The sequence below is a fragment of the Somniosus microcephalus genome, chromosome 26 (genome assembly GCF_052327205.1).
Source record: "Somniosus microcephalus isolate GS21.2 chromosome 26, FLI_Smic_1.0, whole genome shotgun sequence".
NCBI lineage: Eukaryota > Metazoa > Chordata > Chondrichthyes > Squaliformes > Somniosidae > Somniosus > Somniosus microcephalus.
In genome coordinates, this window is record NC_141012.1 from 2163006 (window position 1) to 2184922 (window position 21917).

The 21917-nt window shown below is 53.9% G+C and overlaps 1 protein-coding gene across 3 annotated transcripts in view; it reads left to right on the plus strand.

The window, feature by feature from the left end:
- Positions 1–21917, plus strand: part of usp2a (ubiquitin specific peptidase 2a) — a 100654-nt gene that overhangs the window by 24176 nt on the left and 54561 nt on the right. The window contains exons 2-3 of one of the 3 annotated variants that reach the window (XM_085967655.1): positions 6949–7100; positions 19319–20067. In XM_085967655.1, coding sequence (XP_085823781.1) covers positions 19360–20067 — 708 coding nt within the window. In that variant the 5' untranslated portion in view covers positions 6949–7100; positions 19319–19359. Of the gene's footprint in view, positions 1–6948; positions 7101–13468; positions 13542–19318; positions 20068–21917 lie in introns of those variants that run through there. The other 2 variants (XM_085967653.1, XM_085967654.1) reach the window with 2 other exon arrangements.

A 21917-nucleotide genomic window follows, 5' to 3' on the forward strand; every position in this document is an offset into this window, starting at 1 on the left:
CTGTTATATATAACGTTCACCCTTATTTTTCCCTTGGGGTAGACTTTTTGCCCCGTGTACGTCTTCAAGACAATCTTTGTATCTCTCAAGGGTATATGTGAGAATAGCCGCTTGTAGTCTCTTCAGTTTATGACTGTTAGGGCTGATCCTGTGTCCAATTCCATTTTCACTTGGTGATACTCCATTTTGATCACATTATGTAGTTTCAGACAACCCAGCTCCTTGCTTCCGGAGTCTGTATCACTCTTCTGTTCGTCTGAACTACTCTCCGTCATCTTATGTACCTTCTTGTACTTCTCCTGTGGAGATTTCTTGTTGCTGGTTTTCTTTCCCGACCTGCAGACTCTTGCTATGTGTCCTACTTTTCCACACTGTCTGCACACTTTGTCCTTGAACCAGCAATCATTATGATTGTGTGTTGTTCTGCCGCAGCGATGGCACTTCACTGTTCCGTATGACATTTCATTTGTGCCATATTCTTGCGGTCTCCGTTGTATCTCTGCAGCGCCCCGTGCTGCTGCTTCGTGTGATACTGCAATGCTGAAAGCCTTGTCCAGCGCAAGATCCTTTTCTGATAGAAGCCGTTTCTGGGTTCCTTCACTTTGAAGCCCACACACAAACTTGTCCCTTAAAGTATCTGCTAGTCCTGTTCCAAACTGGCAGTGTTTCGATAGCTTGCGCAGTTCCGTTAAATACTCAGCATTACTTTCATCTTTATGCTGGTTCCTTTTGTGAAACTTAAATCTTTCTGCTATCAGCAGCGGTGTGGGGTTTAAGTGGTCCTGTAGGATTGACACTATGTTTTCAAAATCCTTTTCTACTGGCTTCTCTGGGGTTACTAGGTTTCGTAGTAAGCCATACGTTTTTGCACCCATTGAATTCAACAATACCAGCGCTTTCTTGTCATCTGGCACTTCATTCGCCTTGCAGTATACTTCAATGCGTTCGACATATGTCGTCCAATCTTCGACTTCATTGTCGAACGCTGTGATACTGCCACTCTTCGTCATTTTTGGGTGTGGTTAGACTGACTTAAAATGGCGTCTCCCGCGCTTTCCTTTCTTCCCCGCTGCGGCTTAAAATGGCGTCTCCCGCGCTTTCCTTTCTTCCCCGCTGCGGCTTAAAATGGCGTCTCCCGCGCTGCTGCCAACGCCGCTCTTGGCGGTCCTCGTGGCAAATGGCGACGCCCTGTGGGTTTCGTGCGCTGCTCCTGCGCTGCTGCCAACGCCGCTCTCTGCGGTTCTCGTGGCAATGGCAGCGCCTCGCGTTTTCCTGCGCGCGCCTCTCCCCCGTTGACATTGCTCGGCCCTTGAACACCGGCTGCGCTCTGCTCTCTCTCGTCTCTCTCCCCCTTTGACGCCACTCGGTCCTGAACACTGGCTGCACCCTGTGCGCTCTGCCCTCTCTCTCTCCCCTGTCGACGCTGCTCGGCCCTTGAACACCGCGGCCTTTTTCTGTGCCGCTCGGTCGGGCTCTAGCCCGTCACTGTCCGGGAAGGGTCTGCGCAGTACCTGTTGCCAGCCCGTTTCGCTGGACCACCGTGACTGGAAAGCCAAGCCTGGCTCTCGACAGCCTCCCCTGCGATGCTCAAATCTCCGCTGGATGACTGGGTGGTTGCCCGTGGTCAACGCCCGTGCTTCTGGACTCGACCTTCTTCCACTGTTCTCCAGGAGCGAATCCCTGGGAGGTGATGCAGAGTTGCAGGTAGGTTCGAATCTACCTCGTCGCCAATGTTAGATCCGTGTATCTCAATGTTGTGTCCTTCAATAATCAGACAACAGACTGCAGGAACGATTCAACAGGTGTTTACTGAATGAGGGTTACTCTAGAACTAACTGTGCAGATCACTAATCAGGGTTTATATACAGGTGTGGTCACTGCCGGTACTACAGTATACAGGAGCTGTAAAAAGTAGTTCTCCCCTTAAAGGTACATACATTACAGTGGTCACTCACTGTGGATCCGTATCCCAGTGTGATTCACACACTCTCTCTCTCTCTCTCTCTCCCTCTCGCTCTATCTCAGCTCAAAAGCAAACATCACACAAAGAGTCAGTGTTGCACTTTAATGCTCAAATCAATCTTGTGTATTATATATGTGCTTTTTCTTAAGTATTTCCTGTTGTCTGGGATGGAGTTACTGATCAAACGGACTGGTACAGATCTGTTTTTATCTGATGTTATTCCCAGTCAAACACTTCCCTGGCAAACCAGATATCCAACTGTCACCAGTGAACCACGTGATTGTCAAATGTCCTTCCCAAAGTCAATACCAAGACATCGCTTTGAACTGGAAAGGAACGTGTGAATTGTGGATCTGACTGAGCTGCTGTGATTCCCATTGTGTGCCGGTTTTATCCGACTCCTTTGAGTCCTCTTTGTTTGAAATACTTCAGCACTTTGGAACACTCTTAGGAAACTAGAAAATGAAAAGGCTGAAACCATTATTGTAGTTTTGTTGCTCCTAATATTTCCTTTTCTGTTACGTCTACTTGCGGGCGTGCGTGTCAATGTGCGGGAGTGCGTGTCGATGACACGTGTCAATGCGGGAGTGCGTGTCGATGACACGTGTCAATGCGGGAGTGCGTGTCAATGACACGTGTCAATGTGCGGGAGTGCGTGTCGATGACACGTGTCAATGTGCGGGCGTGCGTGTCGACACGTGTCAATGTGCAGGATTGCATGTCGCTGACGTGTTCACTGGAATTGTATGTTCACTTTGTTTGGCCCTCAGGACAGTCTAGCAGCACTTTCTGCTGTAGCAACTTCTGAAAGTCTTGACCTACAAGCTGTCTGTGAATCATTCCGAATAGGGGATGTTAGGGTACTTAAGGAAGTGGCCCTAGAAATAGTAGATGCATTGCTGATCATCTTCCAACATTCGATGGAATCTGGAACAGTACCCATGGATTGGAGGGTAGCTAATGTTACCCCACTATTCAAAAAAGGTGGTAGAGAGAAAACAGGGAATTACAGACCGGTAAGCCTGACATCGGTAGTGGGGAAAATGCTAGAGTCCATTATAAAAGATGTAATAGCAGAGCACCTGGAAAACAGTGACAGGATCGGACAAAGTCAACATGGATTTACAAAAGGTAAATCGTGCTTGATTAATCTACTGGAATTTTTTGAGGATGTAACTAGTAAAATAGATAAGAGAGAACCAGTGGATGTGGTGTATTTGGACTTTCAGAAGGCTTTCGATAAGGTCCCGCATAAGAGATTAGTGTGTAAAGTTAAGGCACATGGGATTGGGGGCAAAGTATTGACTTGGATAGAGAACACGTTGGCAGACAGAAAGCAAAGAGTTGGAATAAACGGCTCTTTTTCCGAGTGGCGGGCAGTGACTAGTGGGGTACCGCAGGGATTGGTCCTTGGACCCCAGCTATTCACAATATATATTAATGATCTGGACAAGGGAACTAGATGTAATATCTCCAAATTTGCAGATGACACAAAGCTGGGTGGGCGTGTGTGCTGTGAGGAGGATGCCGAGAAACTACAGTATGATTTGGACAGGTTGGGTGATTGGGCAGAAGTATGGCAGATGCAATATAACGTGGATAAATGTGAGGTTATCCACTTTGGTGGCAAAAACAGGAAGGCAGATTATTATCTGAATGGCAATAGATTGGGAGAAGGGGAAGTGCAACGAGACCTGGGTGTCCTTGTGCATCAGTCGCTGAAGTGAAGCATGCAAGTGCAGCAGGCGGTTAAGAAGGCAAATGGTATGTTGGCCTTCGTAGCGAGAGGGTTTGAGTACAAGAACAAGGATGTCTTGCTGCAGTTGTACAGGGCCTTGGTGAGACCACATCTTGAGTATTGTGTGCAGGTTTGGTCTCCTTATCTGAGGAAGGATGTTCTCGCCATGGAAGGAGTTCAGCGAAGATTCACCAGACTGATACCTGGGATGGCAGGAATGACGTATGAGGAGAGATTGGGTCGATTGGGTTTGTACTCGCTGGAGTTTAGAAGAATGAGAGGGAATCTCATTGAAACTTATAAAATTCTGACAGGACTGGACAGACTAGATGCAGGAAGGATGTTCCCGATGGTCGGGGAGTCCAGAACCAGGGGTCACAGTCTAAGGATAAGGGGTAGGCCATTTAGGACAGAAATGAGGAGGAATTTCTTCACCCAGTGAGTGGTGAACCTGTGGAATTCTCTACCACAGAAGGCAGTAGAGCCCAATACATTAAATATATTCAAGAAGGAGTTGGATATATTTCTTAAGGCTAAAGGGATCAAGGGATATGGGGAGAAAGCAGGGACCGGGTACTGAATTTGGATGATCAGCCATGATCTCATTAAATGGTGGAGCAGGCTCGAGGGGCCGAATGGCCGACTCCTGCTCCTATCTTCTATGTTTCTATATTTCTATGTTTCTATGTTCCGAATGAGACTGTCTGTCTCTCGATGACTGGGATCCACCTGGTCCAGCCGTCCTGCACTGGCTGCTTCCCTTCACATTGCCATTTCCAGGGTCCTGACTGCTCAGGAATCATCACCTTGCAGATGACATTTAACCGCTACTTATCTTGTATCCCACAATCCTGGTCCAGACAGATATTCGTGGGACCTTTTATTAATTGTTAGATTAAAGCTGCATGAACTGTTTCAGCTTTGAGGCTATTGTACAATCCAATCGGAAACTAAAACTCCTCCACTGTCAATCTTGCTCAAGTCTTCATCATTTCACACTCACCTTGTTCTTCATTCACTCAAAATTGAATAACGTGCGTACTTCTCCATTATCTCTCACTGTGACTCATCCATACTAATGACTGTGAGTGTTAGTCTGACTAATAGAGCGGTGAGTCCTGGGAATCAAAGAACAATTAAAAGAGAACTTTACTCTGTATCTAACCGTGCTGTACCTGCCCTGGGAGTGTTTGATGGGACAGTGTAGAGTGAGCGTTACTCTGTATCTAACCCGTGCTGTACCTGCCCTGGGAGTGTTTGATGAGTGTAGAGGGAGCTTTACTCTGTATCTAACCTGTGCTGTACCTGCCCTGGGAGTGTTTGATGGGACAGTGTAGAGGGAGCCTTACTCTGTATCTAACCCGTGTTGTACCTGCCCTGGGAGTGTTTGATGGGACAGTGTAGAGGGAGCGTTACTCTGTATCTAACCCGTGCTGTACCTGCCCTGGGAGTGTTTGATGGGGACAGTGTAGAGGGAGCTTTACTCTGTATCTAACCCGTGCTGTACCTGCCCTGGGAGTGTTTGATGGGACAGTGTAGAGGAAGCTTTACTCTGTATCTAACCCGTGCTGTACCTGCCCTGGGAGTGTTTAGGACTGTATAAACTGGGGTACAGTACTGGTGGGTACAGGTCTGTCGCTGTGGGGACAGGAGGAGTTTGAGGGGATGGGTTAAGGTGATTGGCCTCAGTGATGAGTCATGGAACTGGGAGCTGACGATGGAACTTCATTTCATTTATCAACAAAAGAATTCCCACAAAAATGGAAGTTATTTTTAAATTGTTTCCTCCTCACTCATCTGTCAGTCTAGTTATATAAATAATGACTCGCGAATGCTCGATCAATTCAACTCTGAATTTGAGGTTCTGAATACTCCTGTTTGTGGTGGTTTGTGGGAGGTGCTCGATTGAAAACCCCTCCCCCTCTCTCTCCCCCTCCCCCTCTCTCTCTCCCCCCTCTCTCTCTCTCCCCCCCTCCCTCTCTCTCTCCCCCTCCCCCTCTCTCTCCCCCTCCCTCTCTCTCTCCCCCTCCCTCTCTCTCTCTCCCCCTCCCTCTCTCTCTCTCTCTCTCTCTCTCTCCCTCCCTCTCTCTCTCTTTCTCCCCCTCCCTCTCTCTCCCCCCTCCCTCTCTCTCCCCCCTCTCTCTCCCCCCTCCCTCTCCCTCCCCCTTCCCTCTCTCTCCCCCTCCCCCTCTCTCTCCCCCTCTCTCTCTCCCCCTCCCTCTCTCTCTCCCCCTCCCTCTCTCTCTCCCCCTCCCTCTCTCTCCCCCTCCCTCTCTCACCCCCTCCCTTCATCTCTCCCCCTCCCCTCTCCCTCTCTCCCCCCTCCCCTCTATCTCCCCCTCCCTCTATCTCCTCTCCCTCTCCTCTCTCCCCCTCCCTCTCCTATCTCCCCCCTCCCTCTCCTATCTCCCCCCTCCCTCTCTATCGCCCCCCCTCACTCTCTATCGCTCCCCCCTCTCTATCTCCCCCCTCTCTATCTCCCTCCCCCCCTCTCTATCTCCCTCCCCCCCTCTCTATCTCCCTCCCTCTCTATCTCCCCCCTCCCCCTCTATCTCCCCCTCCCTCTCTATCTCCCCTGTAGTGTATGTACCTTTAAGAGAGAACTACTTTTACAGTTCCTGTATACTGTAGTACCGGCAGTGACCACACCTGTATATAAGCCTTGAGCATGCCTCTGTACCCCCAGTCTTGAGACTACCCTACTCCAGTAAACACCTGTTGATTGTTAAGTTACAGCATCCGTGTAGTTATTTGAAAACATCATACTCTCAGAATCACGGATCTAACATCCCCCCCCTCCCTCTCTCTCTATCTCCAGCCCCCCCTCTCTATCTCCCTCCCCTGCCCCAGCTGCTCCTGGGATTGTCCACCCTCAGCGTCCCTGATTGACAGCTGATGGTCATTTCTAAGTCTGCGGCTGACTTGTCTGATCTTGCAGTTTAAGCCGGGGCCCCATTTCATGTCCCGCTCCAGAGATTTCTGCTGCCTGTCCTGGGCTTTGATTGTATTTGAAATTCCAGAGGGGCCTCAATAACCCCTGGGTGACCCTCGGAAGTTGCCGGCTGGGCTCTCTGCCCTCTCTCACGGGGCGTTCACACAATAATTCCATTCTCCAGCCACCATCCTGTCTCACTGTTGACAAAAGTTTTGTTCTCGCTTGAGGTCCAGATCCCATGCCAAGTCTTGACGCGGTTCCAAGGGCACACAGCTTTACTCTGGCTTCTCTCTCACACTCTCTCTGCAACAGCTTGTTTCCACGGTTACATGGCCTGTGCAGGCTGCTGCTCCTCTGTTGGTAAGCAGTTGGGAACAGAGGCGAACTGCGCTGCTTAAAGCTGGGAAACCGCGGTGTCCTGGAGCAGCACGGAGGCACAGAAATATCGGCATCGTGAGAGCAAGGTTAGCAATCGCGCCCGGGCCGCTCCGGTGAAGCCAGAACAGCGTACGCTGCCAGGGCAGCGAGTCGCCGGGCGCTCGCGATGCACTCCCAGGCTCGGGCGTGGCCCTGCGGGGAAAGGCCGAGCGAAGGACGTGCAACTTGGCACAGAGAGAGAACGTGCGCAGGCGCCCGCGCTGCGGATCCCTGGTTCCAGTCGGGCAGTGGGCCGTCCTGTCCGGGCGCGGCAGCTTTCTGTGCGTGTGGCAGTTCAGGTGTGACCTCCAGCGCTCAGGGAACAATCGGCAACTGTTGCCAGGAAAAGAGCAGGAAAATGATCCTGGAGAGAGGCATATATAAACCTGGAAACCATTGTAAAATCAGAGGCAACATTTGGAAATGTTTCCACCTTCTATTGGGTTCTGGAATTCAAGTATTTTTGTTGTAGTCAAAATGACCCAGAAATCTTAAAGGTTCAGCTCATATTTACTAGAATATTTTCTATCCCTCACTATTTATCAGTTACAGGTAGTTTCTTACACTATCGCTGTTGGATAAGAAAGAGAGAGAGAGAGAAAGAAAGAGAGAGAGAGAGAGAGACTTACATTTCTACAGCACCTTTCATCACCTCAGGATGTCCCAAAGTGCTTTACAGTCAATGAAGTACTTTTGAAGTGTAGTCGCTGTTGTAATGTAGGAAATGCGGCTACCAATTTGCGCACAGCAAGCTCCCACAAACAGCAATGTGATGATGACTGGACAATCTGTTTGTGATGTTGAGGGGTAAATATTGGCCCCAGGACACCTGGGAAAACTCCTCCGCACTTCTTCAAAATTGTGGCCATGGGATCGTTTATGCTCACCTGAGAGAGCAAACGGGGTCATCGTTTAATGTCTCATCCGAAAGACGGCATTCCCTCAGTGCTGCCCCTCCGACAGTGCGGCGCTCCCTCAGTACTGCACCTCCGACAGTGCGGCATTCCCTCAGTGCTGCCCCTCCGACAGTGCGGCACTCTCTCAGTACAGCCCCTCCGACAGTGCAGCACTCCCTCAGTGCTGCCCCTCCGACAGTGCGGCGCTCCCTCAGTACTGCCCCTCCGACAGTGCGGCGCTCCCTCAGTACTGCCCCTCCGACAGTGCGGCGCTCCCTCAGTACTGCCCCTCCGACAGTGCGGCGCTCCCTCAGTACTGCCCCTCCGACAGTGCGGCATTCCCTCAGTGCTGCCCCTCCGACAGTGCGGCGCTCCCTCAGTATTGCCCCTCCGACAGTGCGGCGCTCCCTCAGTACTGCCGCTCCGACAGTGCGGCGCTCCCTCAGTACTGCCGCTCCGACAGTGCGGCGCTGCCTCAGTACTGCCCCTCCGACAGTGCGGCGCTCCCTCAGTACTGCCGCTCCGACAGTGCGGCGCTCCCTCAGTGCTGCCCCTCCGACAGTGCGGCGCTCCCTCAGTACTGCCGCTCCGACAGTGCGGCGCTCCCTCAGTGCTGCCCCTCCGACAGTGCGGCGCTCCTTCAGTACTGCCCCTCCGACAGTACGGCGCTCCCTCAGTACTGCGCTAGAGTATCCGCCTGAATTTTGTGTTCAAAGGATTTAACAACTTCTCCTGGGCTTGTCTTGTGACCCCGTCGCTCTCTGTCTACTTCTCCACCTCCCTCATGGCAGCTTGGAACTGAGGGCTGTGCCCGAGGATCGGTCAGGTGTGCTCACTCCCATATGTCACTCACTCCTGCAGGCCCAGTCTGTGCTGAGCTACCTGCCCTGGGCACGGTAGGAGTGCAATGATTTCCCTCGGCTCCCCAGGTTAGGGAGGCGACAGTTCCGACCGAGCTCCCACCCTGGGGGCAGGATAAGGCTTAATCCTGATGCCTTCAACAGCCTCAACACGAAGTGTCTAGACGCAGGGTAGGCACCTGTGGTCCCCATATCCCAGTGAGGGTCAGACCCCTTCGGTGAAAAAAGGGGACCCTTACTCCCGTGAGAGTCGGCACCTTCAGGAGAGGAGGGGACCCGTACCCCAGTGAGAGTCAGCACCTTCAGGAGAGGAGGGGACCCTTACCCCAGTGAGAGTCAGCACCTTCAGGAGAGGAGGGGACCCGTACCCCAGTGAGAGTCGGCACCTTCAGGAGAGGAGGGGACCCGTACCCCAGTGAGAGTCAGCACCTTCAGGAGAAGAGGGGACCCGTACCCCAGTGAGAGTCAGCACCTTCAGGAGAGGAGGGGACCCGTACCCCAGTGAGAGTCAGCACCTTCAGGAGAGGAGGGGACCTGTACCCCAGTGAGAGTCAGCACCTTCAGGAGAGGAGGGGACCCGTACCCCAGTGAGAGTCGGCACCTTCAGGAGAAGAGGGGACCCGTACCCCAGTGAGAGTCGGCACCTTCAGGAGAGGAGGGGACCCGTACCCCAGTGAGAGTCGGCACCTTCAGGAGAGAGTGGGCAACATTGGGGAAAGAAAAAAATATCTTTGGTTTTAATAATCTGTTAGAGAGTGTTGTTTATTGAGAGGAAATATCTTTCTTGTTTTGTTTTAAAAGGAGTAAGCTCCAGTTTCACGTTGTCATTGGCTGCTCTCTCCTGGCTCCACTTACTCCCAGCTGTTTTTTGATCCTGCTGAATATCATTCCGTCGAAGCAGCGCAGCAGCCAGGATTCAGTTTCACTTGTGATGGCGTGTGCCATTACTGACCTACTTCGAGTTGTCATGGGATTGCTGGAACAGATCAGGTGGCTCCTGAAACACAGTTCAATGCTCATAAATGTTAAAATTCTCATCCTTATTTTCAAATCCCTCCATGGCCTCGCCCCTCCCCATCTCTGTAAACTCCTCCAGCCCTACTACCCCCTCCCCGCCACCGAGATCTCCGCCCTCCTCTAATCCGGCCTCCTGAGCACCCCCGATTTTCATCGCTCCACCATTGGTGGCCGTGGGCTGCCTGGGCCCTAAGCTCTGGAATTCCCTCCCGAAACCTCTCCGCATCTCTACCTCTCGCGCTCTCTCCTTTAAGATGCCCCTTAAAACATACCACTATGATCAAGCCTTTGGTCATCTGTCCGAATATCTCCTTATGTCAGTGTCAGCTGTGGTTCAGTGGGCAGCGCCCTCGCCTCAGTGTCAGAAGGTTGTGGAGTCAAGTCGCACTCCAGAGACTTGAACACAAAAAAATCTAGGCTAACACTCAGTGCAGTACTGAGGGAGTGCTGCACTGTCTGAGGGGCAGTACTGAGGGAGTGCTGCACTGTCTGAGGGGCAGTACTGAGGGAGTGCTGCACTGTCTGAGGGGCAGTACTGAGGGAGTGCTGCACTGTCGGAGGGGCAGTACTGAGGGAGTGCTGCACTGTCTGAGGGGCAGTACTGAGGGAGTGCGGCACTGTCTGAGGGGCAGTACTGAGGGAGCGCTGCACTGTCGGAGGGGCAGTACTGAGGGAGCGCTGCACTGTCTGAGGGGCAGTACTGAGGGAGTGCTGCACTGTCTGAGGGGCAGTACTGAGGGAGTGCGGCACTGTCTGAGGGGCAGTACTGAGGGAGCGCTGCACTGTCGGAGGGGCAGTACTGAGGGAGTGCTGCACTGTCTGAGGGGCAGTACTGAGGGAGTGCTGCACTGTCGGAGGGGCAGTACTGAGGGAGTGCTGCACTGTCGGAGGGGCAGTACTGAGGGAGCGCTGCACTGTCGGAGGGGCAGTACTGAGGGAGTGCTGCACTGTCGGAGGGGCAGTACTGAGGGAGCGCTGCACTGTCGGAGGGGCAGTACTGAGGGAGTGCTGCACTGTCGGAGGGGCAGTACTGAGGGAGCGCTGCACTGTCGGAGGGGCAGTACTGAGGGAGTGCTGCACTGTCTGAGGGGCAGTACTGAGGGAGCGCTGCACTGTCGGAGGGGCAGTACTGAGGGAGTGCTGCACTGTCAGAGGTGCCGCCTTTCATATGAGACATTAAACCGAGGCCCTGTATCGGGTGGACGTAAAAGATCCCATGGCGCTATTTGAAGAAGAGCAGGGGAGTTCTCCCCGGTGTCCTGGCCAATATTTATCCCTCAATCAACATCTAAAACAGATTATCTGGTCATTTGCTGTGCGCAAATTGGCTGCTGTATTTCCTACATTACAACAGTGACAACACTTCAAAAAAGTACTTCATTGGCTGTAAAGCTGTTTGGGATGTCCAGTGGTCATGAAAGGCGCTATATAAATGCAAGTCTTTCCATGTGGCTCGGTGTCAATTTTCATCTGATTACCCTCCTGTGTTGCCTTTAGTACTTTAAAGGCGCTATATAAATGCATGTTTTTTTACTTTATTCTTTCCTACGATGTGGGCAGCGCTGGCCAACATTTATTGCCCATCCCTAGTTGCCTTTGAGAAGGTGGTGGTGAGCCACCTTCTTGAACTGCTGCAGTCCGTGTGCTGCTGTTCTTTGTCACAATTTGATCCAATGGACTGTCGCTCGGCCATTTCAGAGGGCAGTTAAGAGTCAACCACGCTGGTGTGGGTCTGGAGTCACCTATAGGCCCAGACCGGGTAAAGGCGGCAGATTTCCTTCCCTAAAGGACATTAGTGAACCAGATGGGTTTTTACAACAATCCGATAGTTTCATGGCCACCATTACTGACACTAGCCTGAAGGTGCTGACTCTCACTGGGGTACGGGTCCCCTCCTCTCCTGAAGGTGCCGACTCTCACTGGGGTACGGGTCCCCTCCTCTCCTGAAGGTGCCGACTCTCACCGGGGTACGGGTCCCCTCCTCTCCTGAAGGTGCTGACTCTCACTGGGTACGGGTCCCCTCCTCTCCTGAAGGTGCTGACTCTCACTGGGGTACGGGTCCCCTCCTCTCCTGAAGGTGCCGACTCTCACCGGGGTACGGGTCCCCTCCTCTCCTGAAGGTGCTGACTCTCACTGGGGTACGGGTCCCCTCCTCTCCTGAAGGTGCCGACTCTCACCGGGGTACGGGTCCCCTCCTCTCCTGAAGGTGCTGACTCTCACCGGGGTACGGGTCCCCTCCTCTCCTGAAGGTGCTGACTCTCACTGGGGTACGGGTCCCCTCCTCTCCTGAAGGTGCCGACTCTCACCGGGGTACGGGTCCCCTCCTCTCCTGAAGGTGCTGACTCTCACCGGGGTACGGGTCCCCTCCTCTCCTGAAGGTGCTGACTCTCACTGGGGTACGGGTCCCCTCCTCTCCTGAAGGTGCCGACTCTCACCGGGGTACGGGTCCCCTCCTCTCCTGAAGGTGCTGACTCTCACTGGGGTACGGGTCCCCTCCTCCCCTGAAGGTGCTGACTCTCACTGGGGTACGGGTCCCCTCCTCTCCTGAAGGTGCTGACTCTCACTGGGGTACAGGTCCCCTCCTCTCCTGAAGGTGCTGACTCTCACTGGGGTACGGGTCCCCTCCTCTCCTGAAGGTGCTGACTCTCACTGGGGTACGGGTCCCCTCCTCTCCTGAAGGTGCTGACTCTCACTGGGGTACGGGTCCCCTCCCCTCCTGAAGGTGCTGACTCTCACTGGGGTACGGGTCCCCTCCCCTCCTGAAGGTGCTGACTCTCACTGGGGTACGGGTCCCCTCCTCTCCTGAAGGTGCTGACTCTCACTGGGGTACGGGTCCCCATCTCTCCTGAAGGTGCTGACTCTCACTGGGGTACGGGTCCCCATCTCCCCTGAAGGTGCTGACTCTCAATGGGGTACGGGTCCCCATCTCCCCTGAAGGTGCTGACTCTCAGTGGGGTTCTGGTCCCCTCCTCTCGTGAAGGTGCCGACTCTCACTGGGGTACGGGTCCCCTCCTCTCCTGAAGGTGCTGACTCTCACTGGGGTACGGGTCCCCTCCTCTCCTGAAGGTGCTGACTCTCACTGGGGTACGGGTCCCCTCCTCTCCTGAAGGTGCTGACTCTCACTGGGGTACGGGTCCCCTCCTCTCCTGAAGGTGCTGACTCTCACTGGGGTACGGGTCCCCTCCCCTCCTGAAGGTGTGTCTCTGTATAGTGTGTGTGTGTGTGTCTCTGTATTGTGTGTGTGTGTGTGTGTGTGTGTGTGTGTGTTGCTGTGTGTGTGTGTGTTGCTGTGTGTGTGTGTGTGTGTTGCTGTGTGTGTGTGTTGCTGTGTGTGTGTGTGTGTGTTGCTGTGTGTGTGTGTTGCTGTGTGTGTGTGTGTGTTGCTGTGTGTGTGTGTGTGTGTTGCTGTGTGTGTGTGTTGCTGTGTGTGTGTGTTGCTGTGTGTGTGTGTGTGTGTGTCTCTGTATAGTGTGTGTGTGTTGCTGTGTGTGTGTGTGTTGCTGTGTTTGGTTCACTGTTACGAACAAGCCCAGGCCTGCCTGTAAACGCGAGCTGCCCTCTGCCTGCCAGACCTCAGTGCTGGGTGGTTTCGCAGTGTTGTCTGGGATAGCTGTAATCAAAACAGTTGTCATAGTGACCAGAGGCAGCTGCTGAGCAATGTGGGGAATATCGAGCAAATGGCCCGACATCGAGGGGAGAATACTGAGAAATGGAAGTAGGTCATTGCTTGTCTTTTGTTCTGTTTGTTTGCCTCTCTCTGCCCTCAGCTCTCTGTACGTGGTGTGGTTTCATTATGTCCCAGATTTCTGCAGTTAGTGTCAGAGGATCTGCTTCCTGTCCTGTACTGTGTCATGCTTCTTTTGTGTTCATTATGAAGGAGTCAGTGCTGGGGAATGGAACACCCTCAAACACTCGCAGGGCAGGTACAGCACGGGTTAGATTCAGAGTAAAGCTCCCTCTACACTGTCCCATCAAACACTCCCAGGGCAGGTACAGCACGGGGTTAGATACAGAGTAAAGCTCCCTCTACACTGTCCCATCAAACACTCCCAGGGCAGGTACAGCACGGGTTAGATACAGAGTAAAGCTCCCTCTACACTGTCCCATCAAACACTCCCAGGGCAGGTACAGCACGGGTTAGATACAGAGTAAAGCTCCCTCTACACTGTCCCATCAAACACTCCCAGGGCAGGTATAGCACGGGGTTAGATACAGAGTAAAGCTCCCTCTACACTGTCCCATCCAACACTCCCAGGGCAGGTACAGCACGGGTTAGATACAGAGTAAAGCTCCCTCTACACTGTCCCATCAAACACTCCCAGGGCAGGTACAGCACGGGGTTAGATACAGAGTAAAACTCCCTCTACACTGTCCCATCCAACACTCCCAGGGCAGGTACAGCACGGGTTAGATACAGAGTAAAGCTCCCTCTACACTGTCCCATCAAACACTCCCAGGGCAGGTACAGCACGGGTTAGATACAGAGTAAAGCTCCCTCTACACTGTCGCATCAAACACTCCCAGGGCAGGTACAGCACGGGTTAGATACAGAGTAAAGCTCCCTCTACACTGTCCCATCAAACACTCCCAGGGCAGGTACAGCACGGGTTAGATACAGAGTAAAGCTCCCTCAACACTGTCCCATCAAACACTCCCAGGACAGGTACAGCACAGGTTAGATACAGAGTGAAGCTCCCTCTACACTGTCCCATCAAACACTCCCAGGGCAGGTACAGCACGGGTTAGATACAGAGTGAAGCTCCCTCTACACTGTCCCATCAAACACTCCCAGGGCAGGTATAGCACGGGGTTAGATACAGAGTAAAGCTCCCTCTACACTGTCCCGTCAAACACTCCCAGGGCAGGTACAGCACGGGTTAGATACAGAGTGAAGCTCCCTCTACACTGTCCCATCAAACACTCCCAGGGCAGGTATAGCACGGGGTTAGATACAGAGTAAAGCTCCCTCTACACTGTCCCATCAAACACTCGCAGGGCAGGTAGGGCACGGATGTTTCTTATTGTTTCAGTATTTTAAAAGTTTGACCGTTTCCTCGGCTCCCTCAGTCCGTCCTCCATCCTTCCCTCAGTTGGCCCGCCCCCTCCCTCCTACAATCCCACTGAGCCGGGGCTGATGCATAAACTAGGCTTGTATTCCCTTGTGAATAGAAGATTGAGGGGTGATTTGATCGCGGTGTTTAAAATGTTAAAAGGATTCGATAAGGTAGAGAGACTATTTCTTCTGGTGGGGGAGTCCAGAACAGTTCTGTGATGGAGGGGTCATCGACTCTCCTGGGCAGGTGAGTTGAGCTGGGCCCGATTACCTCCTTTATCTATAGCTCTGTTACAATGTCTGATCTTGCTGCTGGTGCTTGTGGAGGTGGTGTCGATGCTGGAATCCAACACATGGTGGCACATTCTGCCTGAGCTTTCTCCAGTTACCGGGTGCCGAGGGAGCTCTCGGCTGCTCGCATGTGGCTGGGGCTCAGACTACAACAGTGCCCATTATATATAATCATTTTGAAATGCACTTGGTAATCCCCTTCCATAATCTGTATCTGTAAATCCCGGATGTTTGAGCAGAGCTGTCTATCTTGTCCTGCCTCCGTGAAGTGTAAACAATGTCCAAGTTGGAAAACCCTTCGTCCTCCCCCTTTCTCCCCTCCTCTCCTAATGCCGTAGCCTCCGATTGACCGCTGATCCCACTCCTTGAGCACATAATCCAGGCCGACACTCCCAGTGCAGCACTGAGGGAGTGCTGCACTGTCGGAGGGGCAGTACTGAGGGAGCACGGCACTGTCGGAGGGGCAGTACTGAGGGAGTGCCGCACTGTCGGAGGGGCAGTACTGAGGGAGCGCCGCACTGTCGGAAGGGCAGTACTGAGGGAGCGCCGCACTGTCGGAAGGGCAGTACTGAGGGAGCGCTGCACTGTCGGAGGGGCAGTACTGAGGGAGCGCTGCACTGTCGGAGGGGCAGTACTGAGGGAGCACGGCACTGTCGGAGGGGCAGTACTGAGGGAGCGCCGCACTGTCGGAAGGGCAGTACTGAGGGAGCGCCGCACTGTCGGAGGGGCAGTACTGAGGGAGCGCGGCACTGTCGGAGGGGCAATATTGAGGGAGCGCTGCACTGTCGGAAGGGCAGTACTGAGGGAGCGCCGCACTGTCGGAGGGGCAGTACTGAGGGTGCGCCGCACTGTCGGAGGGGCAGTACTGAGGGAGCGCCGCACTGTCGGAGGGGCAGTACTGAGGGAGCGCGGCATTGTCGGAGGGGCAGTACTGAGGGAGCGCCGCACTGTCGGAGGGGCAGTACTAAGGGAGTGCGGCATTGTCGGAGGGGCAGTATTGCGAGAACGCTGCACTGTCGGAGGGGCAGTACTAAGGGAACGCTGCACTGTCGGAGGGGCAGTACTGAGGGAATGCTGCACTGTCGGAGGGGCACTACTGAGGGAGCGCCGCACTGTCGGAGCGGCAGTACTGAGGGAGTGCTGCACTGTCGGAGGGGCAGTACTGAGGGAACGCTGCACTGTCGGAGGGGCAGTACGGAGGGAGCGCCGCACTGTCGGAGGGGCAGTACTGAGGGAGTGCTGTACTGTCGGAGGGGCAGTACTGAGGGAGTGCTGCACTATCAGAGTGCAGCACTCCCTCGGTACTGCCCCTATCAGATGAGACGTTAAACCGAGGCCCTGTCTCACCTCTCGGGTGGAGCAAAAGATTCTTCAAAGTATTGCGAAGAAGAGCAGGGGAGTTCTCCCCGATGTCCTGGGGCCAATATTTATCCCTCAACCAATATCACCAAAACAGATTATCTGGTCATTATCTCATTGCTGTTTGTGGGATCTTGCTGTGTGCAGATTGTGTTGTGTTTACTACATTCCAACAGTGACCGCACTTCAAAAGTACTTCATTGGCTGTGATGTGCTTTGGGACGTCCCGATTTGGTGAAAATTGCTGTCGAAATGCAAGTCTTACCTTTTCACGCTGTGTCTGGGGAGTCGCGCAGTGTGATCCTGAGTTGATCTGAATTTGATGTACTGACATTTTCCACTAGTGATCAGGAGCGAGATCCCTGACTGCTCCCTAACCCAGGGACACGAGGCTATCCGCACCACTCGGAGATCGAACCCCAGACCTTCTGGTCTGTGTGAGATCCTTTCATTCTGGCCGGTGCACTTATCCAAATGGCCATCGGGGGAGCTCCTCCTGCACATTTAATGGGAAATAGTTCAATTGCCCAAAATTGAAAGGAGATGTGAGTATTGAGCGGTTAGCTTATCCTAACCATCCACTAAGGGCACTTGCCGCCCCCTCGCCTTGCCCCCTCCCACGCCGGGGATGCGTAAGGTGCCAGAATTAGAGGAGCGCAGATATCTCGGGGGGGGCGGTTTGGTGGAGGTTATAGAGATAGGGAGGGGCGAGGCCATGGAGGAATTTGAAAACAAGGATGAGAATTTTTAAATCAAGGCGTTGCCAGACTGGGAGCCAGTGTAGGTCAGCGAGCACAGGGGTGGTGGGCGAACCGGTCTTGGTGCGAGTTAGGACACGGGGCAGCGAGCACAGAGGTGGTGGGTGAATGGGACTTGGTGCGAGTTAGGACACGGGGCAGCGAGCACCGGGGTGGTGGGCGAACGGGACTTGGTGCGAGTTAGGACACGGGGCAGCGAGCACAGAGGTGGCGGGCGAACGGGACTTGGTGCGAGTTAGGACACGGGGCAGCGAGCACAGGGGTGATGGGTGAACGGGACTTGGTACGAGTTAGGACACGGGTCAGCGAGCACAGGGGTGGTGGGCGAACCGGTCTTGGTGCGAGTTAGGACACGGGGCAGCGAGCACGGGTGGTGGGCGAACGGGACTTGGTGCGAGTTAGGACACGGGGCAGCGAGCACAGGGGTGGTGGGCGAATGGGACTTGGTGCGAGTTAGGACACGGGGCAGTGAGCACAGGGGCGATGGGCGAACGGGACTTGGTGCGAGTTAGGACACGGGGCAGTGAGCACAGGGGTGATGGGCGAACGGGACTTGGTGTGAGTTAGGACACGGGGCAGCGAGCACGGGGTGATGGGCGAACGGGACTTGGTGCGAGTTAGGACACGGGTCAGCGAGCACAGAGGTGATGGGCGAACGGGACTTGGTGCGAGTTAGGACACGGGTCAGCGAGCACAGGGGTGGTGGGCGAACGGGACTTGGTGCAAGTTAGGACACGGGTCAGCGAGCACAGAGGTGATGGGCGAACGGGACTTGGTGCAAGTTAGGACACGGGTCAGCGAGCACAGAGGTGATGGGCAAACGGGACTTGGTGTGAGTTAGGACACGGGTCAGCAAGCACGGGTGGTGGGCGAACGGGACTTGGTGCGAGTTAGAACACGGGGCAGCGAGCACAGGGGTGGTGGGCGAATGGGACTTGGTGCGAGTTAGGACACGGGTCAGCGAGCACAGGGGCGATGGGCGAACGGGACTTGGTGTGAGTTAGGACACGGGTCAGCAAGCACGGGTGGTGGGCGAACGGGACTTGGTGCGAGTTAGGACACGGGTCAGCGAGCACGGGGTGGTGGGCGAACGGGACTTGGTGCGAGTTAGGACACGGGGCAGGTGAGTTCTGGATGAGCTGAAGGTTATGGAAGGTGGAAGATGTGAGTCCGGCCAGGAGAGTGTTGGAATAGTCGAATCTGGAGGTAACAAAAGCAGGGATGAGGGCTTCAGCAGCAGATGAGCTAAGGCGGGGTGGAGACGGGCGATCTACGGAGGTGGTCTTTGTGATGGAGAATATATGGGGCTGGAAGCTCGTCTGAGGGTCAAATAGGAGGCCGAGGTTACGCGAGGTCTGGTTCAGCCTGAGAAAGTGGCCGGGGAGAGGGATGGAATTGGTGGCTAGGGAACGGACCTTGTGTTAGTAGCCCAGGATTAGCGAAATATTCAACCTACAAGTGGGATTTAAGTCCCATTCCACAGATTTTCAAACCATGTTCTTGCATCACAGTTAATGGGGCAAAGAGGTGAAGCGGGTGGGATGAGAGGGTCATTCTGATCCTCTGTGGTTTAGTGAGGTGAGGTGGCGATGTGTATTTGCAATGTGCACACTTGCAATGTTCTCCTCAGATGAACAGTTCCAGCGATTGGAACGCGGCATCAGTGCGTGAACTGGGAAACCTGGCGCAGTATAAGATCACAGGCACCGTGCAGCCCAGTAACGCCCACCTGCTTCAGACTGAGCGGGCACTGGTTAAAGACCGCTACGCCCTGCGGAGCAGGAGGAACTTGGGTTTCAGCCCCAGTTTAAGTTTGCTGATCTCGGCAAGGCCTCGGCACCTGGGAGCTCCTGGAGGGGGGAAATCAGCCGGGGTGGTGTGGAAGTGCCCCCCAGCCTGGGCATCGGAAGGTGGGCATTGCTTGGGGAGCTGTACCCTGGGAAGAATCAGTGCCCACAGGAGAGGGACAGGGTGGGGGCCGTGAGGGAAACTGTTTTAAATGCCTCACGTGTGTATTTCTTTTGTCCTCAGTAAATGCCAGGTGTGGCGTGCTGTGTGAGGCCGAGGTTGACATGTCACGAGTTTCCTCCTCGTCCAGCACTAAGCGACTCGGAAACTACTCCTTCTCCAGCCCGCACTATGGCTCCTCGTACCAGGGCTACACCCCAAGCCTGGGCTACAGCTATGCAGACAAGGACAAGCTGGCCTACAAGCCAGGCTACACCAGCAGCTACACCTCCCAAGCCAGCTCCGGCCGACCAGCGAGCAAGTACACCCTGGAGGTCGATCGCGGACGGCAGCTCCCTCGGCCAGAGGTGCTGAGCAGGCGCAGCGAGAGTTTGAGCCGTGTGCCGTTGAAGGCCTATCCCAGCGGGCTGAGTGGCGGATATTCCAGCACCTACGGTTACGGCGCAGGGAGCGGTCTCACTGCCTACCCATCCCCCGGGCTTTCCCTGAGCCGCAGGAAGTCCATCAGCCAGACGGACTTGAACCGCGACCTGCTGAACCTCCACATGGCCGACACGTACCAGTTAAACTCGGTGAAGAGCCCCCCACTCACCCGGCACGAGACCGACCCCCACCCGGGGCCCTACAGGAGCAGCAGCAGGAGCGACAGCGCCGACGTTTACTGCGCCAAGGGCTCCGGCGCTTACGGCCTGTCACGCAGCGTGACGCAGGAGACCATAACGGCTTCGTTCAAAAGCACCGACCGCTTCAGCCCAGCGTGGGAGAGGAGCAGGAGTGGCAGCAGCTGTGGTTCGCCCGTTCGAGACACGGCGGTAAGTGCGGGGTCAGTGTAAAGGTTGCGGGGTTAGACCCCCAATTGGATACGACCATAGAATCTGACAGCACAGAAGGAGGCCATTCGGCCCATCGTGCTGTGCCGGCTCTTTGAAAGAGCTCTCCAATTAGTCCCACTCCCCGGCTCTTTCCCCATAGCCCTGCAAATGTTTCCTTCAAGTATTTATCCAATTCTATTTTGAAAGTTACTAGCGAATCTGCTTCCACCGCCCTTTCAGGCAGCGCATTTCAGATCACAACAACTCGCTGCGTAAAAATGAAGAACCTGTGTAAGGAGTTGGCACCTTCAGGAGGGGGAGAAGGGTAATTTCAGATGTTTACAAAATAAGATTCTAGACAGCGGTCTGCATAATGAGCCCGGATAGGAGGTATACCTGTGGTAGGTGGGGTGCGAGTAGTGCGCTCGCGGGTATGATTTAACGGTTCAGTGTGAAATGGGATTGCTCTTCCTGACGCAGTGGTTGCTCTTGGAGGAATATTTTGGGGAACGGTTCACAGGAACACATCCTGGTGAGAGCTTTGCCCTGGTAGCTGGCACTGCTTCGACCAAACCAAAATACATTTAATCGTCGAGCTTGGAATGCTATTGCGCTGCCCTGTGTGCTGGGAGATTGACCATCCCTGGGCTACTTTGCAGTACCTCAGAAATCTATAATCTCGGGAGACTGGTGGAAACCAGAAAGAAAGAACTTTCACCACCTCAGGACGTCCCAAAGCAATTTACAGCCAATGAAGTACTTTTGACGTGTAGTCACTGTTGTAATGTAGGAAACGCAGCAGCTATTTTTTGGACGGCAAGCTCCCACAAACACAGCATTGGCTGAGGGATAAATATTGGCCAGGACACCGGGGATAACTCCCCCACTCTTCTTCGAAATAGTGCCATGGGATCTTTTACGCCCACCTGAGAGAGCAGATGGGACTTCGGTTTAAAGTCTCATCCGAAAGGCGGCCCCTCCGACAGTGCAGCACTCCCTCAGCACTGCACTGGAGTGTCGGCCTAGATTTTGTGCTCAAATCTCTGGAGTGGGACTTGAACCCACAACCTTCTGACCCCGAGGTGAGAGTGCTGCCCACTGAGCCAAGAATAACACCAGGCTCAAAACTCCCCAATCTCGGCCCTGAGCTGAGTGTTGACGGCAAGGAAAATATTTCAGAACCTCTGACAAAACCTTTCATATTTTCATGAAGTTGTCATCGCCCCAGGTTGGGCGGAGGTCGAACACACTGGTCAGTGGGAAGTGAAACAGCAGAGGCTGGAGGGGAATTAATTGATTGACGGGGATTGTGTTCCGGGATCTGAAAGGAGTTTGAAGTATAATATGGCCTTTTCCGCACACTTGATACTCCGTGACGGAGAGCTGGGATCAAACAAAAGAGCTTCAGTGAATCAACAGCAGCAGTGACGCTCACTGCAAGGCTGGCTCAATCTTTTATAAAAATGAAACGCAGACAGATTACTAAACGCGAGAGTGCGAGTGAGTGACGAGCGTGTGAGTGTGTGCATGAGTGAGCGAGGCTGCGCGAATGAGCGAGCGGGTGACACACTGCTTTCCTGCTGGAGGTAAAAACAGAGGATTTTAAGGAAGAGGCCATTTGGCCCACCGAGCACATCTTTGTTCAAAAATTTAACCTCACCTTCACACCACTTCTCTCTCCAGCTAAATATCTCTCTGTCTCCTTGAAATATCCATTAAGGAAAACTGTTCCAATCAGGGTTACAGAAACACATAGACTGATCTAAACCACCCAACACGTATAGGGGGCAAACCGCATTCGCTCTAACACTCCCACTGTAAGCCTTTGGGTAAAGAAAGCTCCTTTTTTA